Source organism: Saccopteryx leptura, chromosome 2 (assembly GCF_036850995.1).
Source record: "Saccopteryx leptura isolate mSacLep1 chromosome 2, mSacLep1_pri_phased_curated, whole genome shotgun sequence".
NCBI classification, from domain to species: Eukaryota; Metazoa; Chordata; class Mammalia; order Chiroptera; family Emballonuridae; genus Saccopteryx; species Saccopteryx leptura.
The window spans coordinates 244,033,926-244,046,448 of record NC_089504.1 but is presented as its reverse complement, the minus strand read 5'-3'; the positions used below and the strand labels follow the sequence as shown (position 1 = coordinate 244,046,448).

General features: G+C 38.2%; 1 protein-coding gene across 6 annotated transcripts in view; it reads right to left on the bottom strand.

Moving 5' to 3' along the window:
• ATXN2 (ataxin 2) overlaps nucleotides 1-12,523 on the bottom strand; it is a 129,801-nt gene that overhangs the window by 31,421 nt on the left and 85,857 nt on the right. For 5 of the 6 annotated variants that reach the window (XM_066370876.1, XM_066370881.1, XM_066370877.1 and 2 more), the window contains exons 9-14: nucleotides 11,530-11,708; nucleotides 8,999-9,208; nucleotides 6,274-6,456; nucleotides 2,179-2,376; nucleotides 1,327-1,434; nucleotides 984-1,054 (exon numbers count right to left, since the gene is read on the bottom strand). In XM_066370876.1, the coding sequence (XP_066226973.1) occupies nucleotides 984-1,054; nucleotides 1,327-1,434; nucleotides 2,179-2,376; nucleotides 6,274-6,456; nucleotides 8,999-9,208; nucleotides 11,530-11,708 (949 nt within the window). The remainder of the gene's footprint in view (nucleotides 1-983; nucleotides 1,055-1,326; nucleotides 1,435-2,178; nucleotides 2,377-6,273; nucleotides 6,457-8,998; nucleotides 9,209-11,529; nucleotides 11,709-12,523) is intronic. The other variant, XM_066370882.1, reaches the window with a different exon arrangement.

The following is a 12,523-nucleotide window of genomic DNA, read 5'->3' as shown; positions in this document are numbered from 1 at the left end:
AGTGATGGGTACAACTCTGAATACACTACTAAAACCCACTGAATGGTACTCTTTAAAATGGCTAAATTGTATAATATGTATCAACAAAACTTGTACAAAAATAGACGCACTCATATGCTTCAAAGCAAAAATATTTCTTTCCTTCATAGGATAATAAACTCAAAGCCAGTGTACTCTAAGAAGGTCTGAATGACTGTAAAAAATAATGCTGAGGAAACAAAAGAAAACAGGAAAGAATATCTATAGTATGACATCACTGACATCAAAGTGAAGATTATGCAAAATATCATCTGCTTAGGGATCTATTCATATGCAGTAAAAAAAAGTATACAGAATATCAACCCTGCCTTCTGGCAGGAGAGTGCAGCTGAGGAGAACGAGTCCACAGGAGGATGTTAGCCAGGGAAAGTCTGAGCGTCAGAGTTGTTCCCCACTGAGAAGCTAAGTTTCAGGATGACTTTTCTTGAATTGGTCTCAAAATATACCTTGATATGCACAGTATATATAGTAAATGTTGTGCAAAAGAATAAAACAGTTATCCAGGAGAGATTAGACTATGTTCAGCAAGTCTATCGAAGATTTCTACCATAATATATTTGTGCACAAAAGCTAAATCTGCAACTACGTAAGAATGCCAGGGCGCAGGGTATCTTCTCGCCACTTCAGATAATCAATGCCTTGGCCTCTGCTCTTTAGCGAATAAAGTAATCAAACGAACGTCAAATAATAACTTATGTTATGGTAGTGGTAGCTTCAAATATCAAAATTATATTCTCTTTCATTTGATAGCTGTATTTTTCTTATCGAATCTTCCTGATATCAGATACTCAACTTAAAGCACAAAGACACCTTTAAGAATGTTTAACTTTCTATATACATGGTCCGATGTTTGTAGTTGTATAGATAAATTTTTATACACAGATGACATAAAAACTCTTAGTAATGTTTAATATTTATTTCTAAAATTCTAATGCAACACTTACCCTAAAATCATTCTTAAATTTCTTTAAGTCATCAATCTGTTTTCTATGTTCGGAAACAATTGGGGATATACCTGTAAAATTAATAACTATTAGATACAGATTTATTTCTAATCTATAATTTAAAATTCTTTTAGAATGAGATGTTAGAAATTAAAAATAAGTTCTATTACCAAACTAAAATCTTAATATGTTAATTATAAACTTTGGCATTTGTCAAATTATGCATTTAAATGTGCACAATACTAAGAAAAAGTGTTCACCAAAAATACTCGATATTGGGTATGAGATCAGACATACTCCTTCTTATCTACAGTTATACCTAAATACTTTTTAAGGCTCTGACCTTTATTTTCAGCCTTTGAGAAGCTAGGTGAGGCCTCACTGGGCTTCATATTTTCTTTATTCCCTGCAGGGGAGTTCTGCCTCTGATCTTGAAGCCTGGAATCCTTAGCTAGAAGAGAATTATTTTAAAAATTCAAAGTTAGATAAAAGTTAGAAAAGTAAAATAGAAAAATATTCAATAATTTGGATCTTTTTTGGAAAAGAATATTGCCATTTAAAAAGACATTTCTCCTTTGCAGACATATGAAACACCAATAATTTTATTTTATAAAATTTACTACTCAGGAATATTAATCCTCCTAACAAAAGACATTCAAGAAAACCATGAAATTAGCAGCATTACTTAAACAGCTAACTTCACTTACATAAAATTTTATTTTATTTTATTTTTGTATTTTTCTGAAGTGAGAAGCGGGGAGGCAGAGAGACAGACTCCCGCATGCGCCTGACCAGGGTCCACCAGCATGCCCACCAGGGGGCGATGCTGTGCCCATCTGGGGCGTTCCTCCACTGCAATCGGAGCCATTATCAGTGCCTGGGCCAACTTTGCTCCAATGGAGCCTTGGCTGCGGGAAGGAAAGAGAGAGACAGAGAGAAAGGAGAAGGGGAGGAGTGGAGAAGCAGATGGGCACACTTCTCCTGTGTGCCCTGACCGGAAATCGAACTCAGGACTTCCACACGCCAGGCCGATGCTCTACCACTGAGCAAACCGGCCAGGGACTTACATTAAAATTTTAAACATGCACGGAAATATCTACCTTTGAGTAAAAACATAGAATTTTTGTATAATGTTCAAACTGTAACAATGCAGTCTACAGACAACATGATGGGTCTGGAAGCCTTTCTTACATACCCTCAATAGATGGGGTAACAGCTCTGTTGGATGCAGGACTGGCAGGTGTAGGAGATGCAGCTGGAACAGGCATAGCAACAGCTTCAGCTGGAATAACACCAGCTTGGGGAGAAGCAAGAACTGGTCCACTAGGAGAATTTCCAATACTGTTTTGTCTGGGAGACCTGGGTCTGTGAGTTTTGGGGGATAATCTTGGAACTAGAAGAAAAGAAAAAGTTATCCATTACTTCTCAGCTTAAATGTCACCTCTTCAAAGAAATTCCTCTTAAGATTTAGGTAAAAGTAGTCCTGCCCTGGCTAGGTGGCTCAATGAATTAAGTGTTGACCAGGCACACCAGAGGTCGCAGGTTTGATCCTTCCTTGGTCAGGGCACCAACAAGACAACAATCCATGAGAACACAACTAAATGAAACAAGCTGATGCTTCTCTCTCTCTCTCCCTTCCTTCTTCTCTCTCAAGTCTATGGAAACATTTAAAAGTAGTCCTATCTGACCTCCATTCCCAATACCTTTTCATTCTATCACCCTGTTTTCCTTTTCCACATTTTAGGAATAATGGTGGTGACTGAGAATTTACTAATACCTAAGTACAACCATAGTTTTTCCTTCTAACTAAATACATTTATTCAAAGGCAGTATTTTAAGTGAAGTTAGATACTGGATTTCTAAGGCAAAATAAATGCCACTTTAAAAAATAAAAGATAGCGGCCCTGGCCGGTTGGCTCAGTAGTAGAGCGTTGGCCTGGCGTGCGGCAGTCCCGGGTTCGATTCCCGGCCAGGGCACACGGGAGAAGCGCCCATCTGCTTCTCCAACCCTCCCCCTCTCCTTCCTCTCTGTCTCTCTCTTCCCCTCCCGCAGCCAAGGCTCCACTGGAGCAAAGTTGGCCCGGGCGCTGAGGATGGCTCTGTGGCCTCTGCCTCAGGCGCTAGAATGGCTCTGGTTGCAGCAGAGCAATGCCCCAGATGGGCAGAGCATTGCCCCCTGGTGAGCATGCTGGGTGGATCCCGGTCAGGCACATGCGGGAGTCTATCTGACTGCCTTCACGTTTCCAACTTCAGAAAAATACAAAAAAATAAAAAAAAGAATGTTTAAAAAAAATAAAAGATAGCAATATTCTCTACTAAAAGGGGCATGGTTTCTTTAAAAAACAGTGTGTTGGGGCGATCCCTCAGAAGTAGGTTTATGCATTTCTCCTTCCAATAAACAATTCAAAAACCTCTTAGCAGCCTGCAGCCAATCCTATATGTTCTTTCTTGCCACATCAAAATCCACTGTGCAGTAACTAAGGAAACTGGAGCTCCAATTGAGCCAATGGGAAGATAACCCAAGCAGGAGTGTGCCGCAACTTCAAAATTTAAGTATCTAATAGGTTTCACATTCCATTATAAACTCATTTGTAGAACTCAGATATTCAAAGGTTTATAGAAAAATGGTTCAATTTGCTTCACATTAGTGGTTAAGTTAAAAGGGTCATAGAGGGAAACTATTATTCAACAATGACCAATTTCCTAATTAGTGTAAAGAACAAACTTGTTACACTGTTCTATGTGTATTTCTTTTTTTTTTTTGTACTTTATTTAGAAAATTAAACTTAATGGGGTAACAATGACCAATAAGAGTACAAAGGCTTCAGGTAAACATTTCTATAGATTTTGAACTGCTGATTATGTTGTGTGCCCAACACCCAGAGTCAAATCATTTTCCATCACTGTGTATTTGTCCCTCTTTACTCCCGTGCCCCCATTTATATGTATTTTTAACAACTATGTTTTTGTTCTTTCACTTACATAATCATACTTTACTCTCAAAATTCATTTCCAGATCATTTGAGTATATCAAATGATTAATGACAGAAATGAAGAAATAAAGATTTTTAGAAATTCTATTTTGTTATTTCCTTGTCATTGAAGGGCTAAAGAAGAAAATAGAAAAGTACAAAGGAATTTACAACATAATTATACATACACGAAGCTGAGCAGTATATAGCAAATCAACTGAAGACATTTAACAGAGTTGGGTAGAGATTGTTTAGCTCAGTGTTTTTCAACCAGTGTGCCGCGAGACATGGTCAGATGTGCCATATACGGCCCGTGGAGGCTATTTATCCGGCCTGCCACCAGCCGCCTCCATCTGAACATAAACATTCCCCTCACAATCCCTCCAGCTATCAGTGACAGGAAGAGTGGAGGCACAGGGAACACTCACTGACCAATCACCTTCTAGGATTCATCCCGACCACTAGCAATGAACCAATAGTAGGCCGCCTCTCATCCACACCCAGGAAGGTCCCCACTCGGGCTGCCGCGCACTTGTCATTGTGTGGCCGTTGCCGCAGTGAGTAGTTGAAGCTGCTACTCCTTCCCATGGTCCCGATTTCTAATCCTGGTCAGGACTGGAGGTAAATGTTGCCACCACTAGATGAAGCCTCAGCCTCAGCCTCAGCTGGTTATGTCTATCCTGATGGTGTATATAGATATTTGACCCTTTTCTTTTTAAAAGAGGCCCCCGCAGAGGGTGATATACAATGCATTACAATGCATCACAATGTTATCTAACTTTAAAGCTAAAGTTTGCTGATCTTCCTTTGGACAGTTTTTGGTTATCTGTTGCCAAGGAGTTCCCCATTCTGGCCAACAAAGCTATTTTGACATTGCTTCCATTTTCAACCACATATCTATGTGAGCTGAGCTTCTCAAGCTTGACTGTGATAAAAACTAAAAACAGAGAGAGACTGAGAACTGTTGAGGAAGAGCTTCGTGTGTGTCTTTCTACCATTCCTGCCAGGATATCCCTTTTGTGTTCATTAAAACAGGCCCAGGTTTCACACTAAGTGAGTATAAATACATTTAGAAACTATATTATTAACTATATGTATAATATGTACTGTGTTAGAGTGTCATTTTGTGTCATTCTGGTAGGTGGTTTGTGCTCCAGGATTTTGTAAATGTAAAAAATGTGCCGCGGCTCAAAAAAGGTTGAAAATCACTGGTTTAGCTTAAAGATTTTTTCTTTTAAAGATTCAATGCACTAACTTAGATTATACCCACAAAAACAACCACTGCTTGCTCTCTCTAGTTACCGTGGAAGCAAAACACAATTTAGCAAAAGCCGTCTTAGTTTAATTATAAGATCTTGTCAAAGTGTATTTTTTACACTTTCATAGTTGCTGTCATCACATTTAAAACTTGGGCCCCTCATGTGTGCTTAATATTCCTTATAAGGGAAATGTAGTCAGGCATTAGTGCCATATCCAGATGCTATAGAAACACACAACACTGTAAGCCCACATTAAATGTTTGTGGAATGAATCAAGTTACTAAGAAGATATGAAATTCCGTCCCTCCAAACAGAATTACATTCTGTATTTGACTTATATTTCAATGGCACTTTATAAAAAGTATACAAAGTATATTCATACTTATGAGTATCACACAAATCTCATCACAAGTCCATAAAGTAGACTAGGCAAAAATTATTTTACTCATTGAGAAAATTGAAATTCAGAATGATCACAGAATTTACTCTAACTTAAAGTAAGAGTAAGTTGTAAAGACCAGAATGTTTTCCAATTCCTGGTTACTCCATTTTTAATATATACACTTATATTTCCTCAAACAGCTTGAGCTCAACCCTTTTACATCTAGTAGAATTACAAAATGAACATTGTCGCCCTGGCCGTTTGGCTCAGTGGTAGAGTGTCGGCCTGGCGTGCAGAAGTCCCGGGTTTGATTCCCGGCCAGGGCACACAAGAGAAGCGCCCATCTGCTTCTCCACCCTTCCCCCTCTCCTTCCTCTCTCTCTCTTCCCCTCCCGCAGCCGAGGCTCCATTGGAGCAAAGATGGCCCGGGCGCTGGGGATGGCTCCTTGGCCTCTGCCCCAGGCGCTGGAGTGGCTCTGGTCGAAGCAGAGGGACGCCCCGGAGGAGCAGAGCATCGCCCCCTGGTGGGCAGAGCATCACCCCCTGGTGGGCGTGCCAGGTGGATCCCGGTCGGGCGCATGCGGGAGTCTGTCTGACTGTCTCTCCCCGTTTCCAGCTTTGGGGGAAAAAAAAAAAAATGAACATTGTCATTATACTCGAGGCCAAGTGTTACCTACCCCCGCTGACCACTGATGACCACGTGCCCCCCGCAGGACTGGTCCTTGCTGCTGCAGGGGCAGCTGCTTCACTTGGTGGAGTATGGGATATAAATTCTAGGCCACTGGAAATGGAACCCCTCCCAGCAGAAACTCTGTGATTTCGAGGGTGTCGCTGGGCCTTTGGGGACATCCTTGGAGGCCCTAAGAAAGGAACAGTGAATATCACATAAATGCCACAATGTCTATCAGTACAATATTCCTGCTAAATACATACACAACCCATTCACACATACCCCATTCTCTCTCCCTCTCTAGGTTTTTCTTGGATTAAAAAAGAGGAAGGGGAAAGCCACATGTATTTTTAGCTGTATTCTTTCAGAATTATTTTGTAGATGCCACAAGGTTTTATGAATGAATTTTATTTTCTCTTTATTTTTTAAAAAAGAGAAGGATGAAGTTGGTAAAAAATTAAACAATAAGACGTCATAACTCTTCAGATGTTAGCAGTTTGTTTAACCTATAACCATTATTTGTAAGCGTATAAAAATAAATGTTAACAGAAGTTATGGCTAAATGATGGAATAATTTTTATTTTACCATACACCTTTAGCTTTTTCCCTCAAATTTTCTGTATTACTTCTAAAATTATAAAAAAAAAATTTAAACAAAAAACCATTAATCCCGATATATCTTTGTATTATTGAAATGTATATATATATATATATATATATATATATATATATATATATATTCTTCTTAAATTTCCCCCAAATCTTAGTTTCTCTACCTCTTCTGTCACGGTAATTTTATAAGCCATGGCTTATCCTCACTTGTAAGCAGTTCCTCAGACTCAACAGGTTCAGAGCTGAAAGTTCTATTGCTAAGACATGACTTTAAAAACCAGAATAATTGACATTTGGAGAAGAAATTTGCACTATATGAGAATTACAAAATTCTGTATCTTTAATTCTGTTGCCTCATTAACAATTTCTATTTCTAAAGTAGCTACTGTACTTTCAAACACAACAGGTGAGAACTGGGCAGGATGGCTGAGAGAGGCCTGACAGCGCTAACACTTGGCAAAACTCACTGTCCATGTCAAAGCCAGGCTCCTCACTCTCTCCTTGCTGACAAACTTCCTGTAACATCAAACTATTCTGTGTCCTCAGTAGGAATTTAATAATAGACACAATCTTAAGAATGTTATTCTCATATATTACAGCTTTCAATTGGAGACATGATTGATTTGTGTCAAAGAATGACTTAAGAATTGGTTATCTGCATATTTTTACATGTTTTTTGCATCTTTTAGAAAAAGACCAATCAAGTTGGTTGGCACAGGTCAATGCAATCAAATTGCAACTTTAAAAAAGTCATTCTTTCTTAGTAATATGTCAAATACAAAAACCAAATATACTCTCCTCTATTAAGCACAGAAAACCACTATATTTAACAGTTTGAACTTTGAAGTTCACACTTAAAAAAAAAAAGGTTCGGTGTCACCTAACTACATGACTAGAAAACATTTTGACTCAAACATGACTAGAAAACATTTTGACTCAAATTAGTTTAAAAGAAACCTGGACTCTAGCATCCCTGAATATGCACCAAGTATGTTTGTTTCTGCATGAAAAGTCCACAAACAATCCTGGCATTTTACTGTAGTGAAGATATTCACACTAAGGAGTCCTGTTTTAGCTAACATATTCTCATGATATGAACCACTTAAACAACAAACTTTAACAAATACTTGGGCAGAATTTAACTTGTTGCTTAGTGACCACCTAACAGGCACTTTTGAAGATCAGTGCCCTGTGCTGCTAAAGATTAGCTGCTAGAGTCAGGATCACATGACCTCTTTGAATCAATGACAACAATTCATTAGAAAGTAGCCAACATTGTTTCCTCCAGGGAAGCACTTTATGCCAGAAAACTATCAATGGCAATTTTTAATGAACTCAGATTAAAATTTTAACACAAATATCTGAACATCAAAAGCACATTATCATTCAGAAACAGGTTTTTAACTGCATTTAAGTTACAAGGTGACCTTCCTACAATATATCTATATATTTGATATGTAGCAATGGTGAATTAGCACCAAATATTAAGAATTACAGAATTTTATTCTTTTATTTTGATAAGGGCAAAAAAATGCCTAAAGATTAAAATTCATACATGGTTTTATTAACAATTTTATCTTAGATCAAGATTTAAGCAGACTTTCATTATAAAATATTGCAAAACTATTTTGTTAATTACACAACCATAAAACTAAACATTATTGTAATCTAAGGACTGACACACAAAGGTAGCTACATGAAATGTCCCTTCCAAAAGGGATCCCTAAATCTCCACTCCTGCCCCCAGCCAATAGGCAGGCTCACTAGCACCTCGGCCCAGGAGCTGTAAGGTGACAGGTTCTAAAGCTGGGTGACTGAGTTCACTGTTCACCCTTCACCTCATACACAGCGCAAGCCAGGAGGGAGCAGGCCGGGGCAGGCAGGGATCACCATTACCAGGAATTGCTCTTACAATTCAGGACAGTTCATAGCTTCACACAGCATTTTATCAAATTTCTCTCTAATGAACAAAAGGTTAATAGAAATAGTTTTAATAAACTAAAGTTAAAACACGGAAATTATAGGTTATCAAATAATGAAGAGGAAACTTTTCTAATTATAAACTCACACAGGAGTTAAACAAAGACAAACAAAAACATGAACAAATTGTGGTATTGTACCTTCTGAAGACATGCGTTTAGGCATAGTAGAGACAGGAGCTGGAGAACCATGAGCAGAGGGGTGAGACGGGGGTCTGGATGGCCGCGAGGGGGGCCTGGAGGGCGGCCGTGTAGGGGTGGCGGCCCGAGGTGGAAGAGAGTTGGGACCTGACTGGTAGCGAGAAGGTGGGCGAGAGGAAGGAGATGGGCAAGGCGATGGCCAGGGAACACCTGACAGAACAAATGATATGAAGGAAAGTATAAAAACTAAAGAAAAAAATGAGGGAAAAAAGTAAACAGAAAAAAAAGTAAAATGACAAAAATGATTTCTTGTACATTTTAACCCTTTGAGGACAGTCATTTGATTTGTGATAAATTTTAGCATAACTTAAACTGACATAAATTCACATTTTACTTTAACCTCCTTAAAATTAAGTCTGTTTAAATGAATACACGTTCCCAAAGGGTTAATTAGGATCTACACATACTACTGAAGAAGACAGTTAAGACTTTGCCTATTAATCCTGCTTCTATAACTGTTTCTCAGTAATCAATAGATAAAAGGAGTAGAAGATATACTAGATAATTTCACACAAATCACAAAACACAGGAATAAAATTTACATTAGTTTTAGCTTTTGAAACAATAAAAATAAACAACAGCTATACAATCCTAATAAAAATGCTGCTTTCTCATAACCATCTGTGATTTTCATCTAGTTTATATTTGAACATTAAGGTCCAGCCTGAAATCTCATCAAGTAAGTTCATTTAAGTAGAATAAAACATTCCTTCCACTATTTTCTAGAGTCATAAGAGTGACAAAGGTTAACATTCATAGCCTTTTCAAAAAAGGTTTTAATTTTATCAAATTAGAAAAGGGGTACCCTTTGTATAATTTTACAGTTTTTACTTATGTAAGAGATAATTAACTTACTTAATTAACTTATCTAGGAGACTGCTTAATAAACAATACAACTACAGAGCAGTCATCACCAATAAGCTAACACTGATGGATTTGCACAAGTCAAAATACAGCTAACATGTAAACACAATGTATCACTTACCTTATCTTAGCAAACAGTCCAGGGCTCCTCTCCAGAGGCTTCCCCACACTTGAGTACTGTATCATACATTTCCCAGCCCCTTTCAGGGTTTTACTTTGAAAATTCTGTTCATGAACAACTAAAATTCTTTACTCAGTGAGCAAAGAAATTTCACCCCCCATACTAAGTACAGAAAATACTCAAGAGTGTTCATTTGGAGAGGAATTCTGGAGAAAGACTCAATGAAAAAAAATGAAATTGGAAACTTAGTGTTCTCTATTTTTCCTCCAAACTTTCCTAACTTAAATACCTAAAATTGATTTACCACTTTCTCCTTTAAGTTAGTAACATCCTATCGCTCTTAATTACTGTATTTCCACAGTGCCCACGGTACTGCTGGTACTAGACTGAATATGGCTCATAGGTAGTGAATCTTACATGTAGGTCTGCTACATGTAAGATTCACTACCTATGAGCCATATTCAGTCTAGATCAGTGGTAATCAACCTGGTCCCTAACACCCACTAGTGGGCATTCCAGCTTTCATGGTGGGTGGTAGCGGAGCAACCAAAGTATAAATGAAAAGATAGATTTAACTATAGTAAGTTGTTTTATAAAGATTTATTCTGCCAAACAGCGAAAATCCGACATAAAGTACTTGGTAAGTAATTATTATTATATGCTTTACCTTGCTGTAACTCTGCTTTATGAATTTTATAAAGTAAAGTTACTTCCCTACTTTATAAATCACCATTACTGTGGAACCGGTGGGCGGTTAGAAAATTTTACTACTAACAGAGATACAAAAGTGGGCGGTAGGTATAAAAAGGTTGACTAACCCTGGTCTAGACTAAGAGGGAGAGTAGAAAAATACCTTCCTACTGAAGATACAAGTTTCTTTTACTGTACTTAAGTTAAACTACAATATCCACCTTTACACTAAGAGTTGTTTTTATTGTTTTTTAAGCACATTTTATTCTTCAATTTCCTCACATGACTCTTGGTCATGTCCTGTGGGACAAGCCACCTCCAATCCGTTCTTGAAGTTGGCAGAATATGAATATATAAGTAAACAGTAAATAAAAAGGAATATGTATTAACTCACTACGTGTTCCACACTAATTAGGACTTTCTGTTTAAATTTTGTGTAAATAACTTTATCATCCTCTGTTTTTAAAATTGAGAACCTATCCAAAGTTTCCAATTTCTTTGTATGTGGAGTTGTTTTTTTGGGGGGGCCAAGTGAATATTTTTGGTTAAATTTAGCACTTCTCCTTAATACATGAGAATTTCATCATGCTAAATACATTCCAATGACTTATACTATTTTTTATTAATTTTATTATTTTGATATCCACAAAGGTAAATTTTGATAATTTTTTAAGTGAAAACTACTCCACAGAAATCAATAAAGGTATGCACATTCTTATCATTACATAAACTTGTAAATATTTAGAAAGCTATATATTTGATCAATAACATTGACAAATTTGGTCAAAATACTTGCCTCCATTAACTACTCTTTGGTCTGACCCAGAATTCGGGTTGAAATCTGAAGTGTGAGTAGTGGCTCTTGATGGCATGGAGCCCGATCCAGACTGGCCCATGCGCGGTGAATTCTGTCTTCCACTTCCCCACGATATGACTTCTCTACTTCTTTGTCCAGGAGGAATATATTTATTTTCCCTGAAAATGAGAGATCCTCTCATTATTTTATCCTTCAAAGTACCAGGCCAATGAAACAAACCTAAAAGCAATTTAGGCTGAAGAAAATTTTTGTTATAAAAATGTTAAACACTAAACCAAACTGCCTCTCTCCCAGACAACCCTAACCTTCAACTTCACCCTGAGTTCTAGCCTCCGGCCCTTCCTTTCCCTCAGCACAAAGTTAATAGATATGTGTTCACTCTCATCTACTGGGCCTCTTTCTGGCTGAGTCTACCAATCACGGTCTATCTCCTTGAAACTCCTTCTTCTTAGGCCTCTCTGTTCTCTGAGCTCTTCTCCCAGCGCCTATTCCTGGTTCTGCACAGCTCTAGGGCCAGCGATGCCGATAGATCCCAATCCGCACCGCTGGTCCCACAGTCCCAACACCTCCCACTGAGCACTCCAACTCACACCACCAGACTCGAAGCCATGCATATCCTGAAACAGGATGTTTATCTTCTACTAGATGCACAGCCAGTGCTTTTCAACACGCTTGTGCATGGACGAATGGAAGACCAGCAAGCCCCTCAAACTCATGGACTCACCCTATCTCCCCTCAAACTTGCTCCATGTTTTCTGTCTTCATTACCAGTACAACCATCAGTCCACCTAGTTAACAAATAATCTTCAGGGTCACCCCTGGTTTTCCTAACCTTTCTGTCGCTAGGCCTGCTCTAGTTGGTTAGCAAGTTCTTACATTTGAACTATTTCAAAACACTAATTGGGCTCCATGTTTCAGCCAATTCTTAAAGTCCCAGAGTTCCTTCACAAAATAGCTTGCCTGCCCTGGCCCG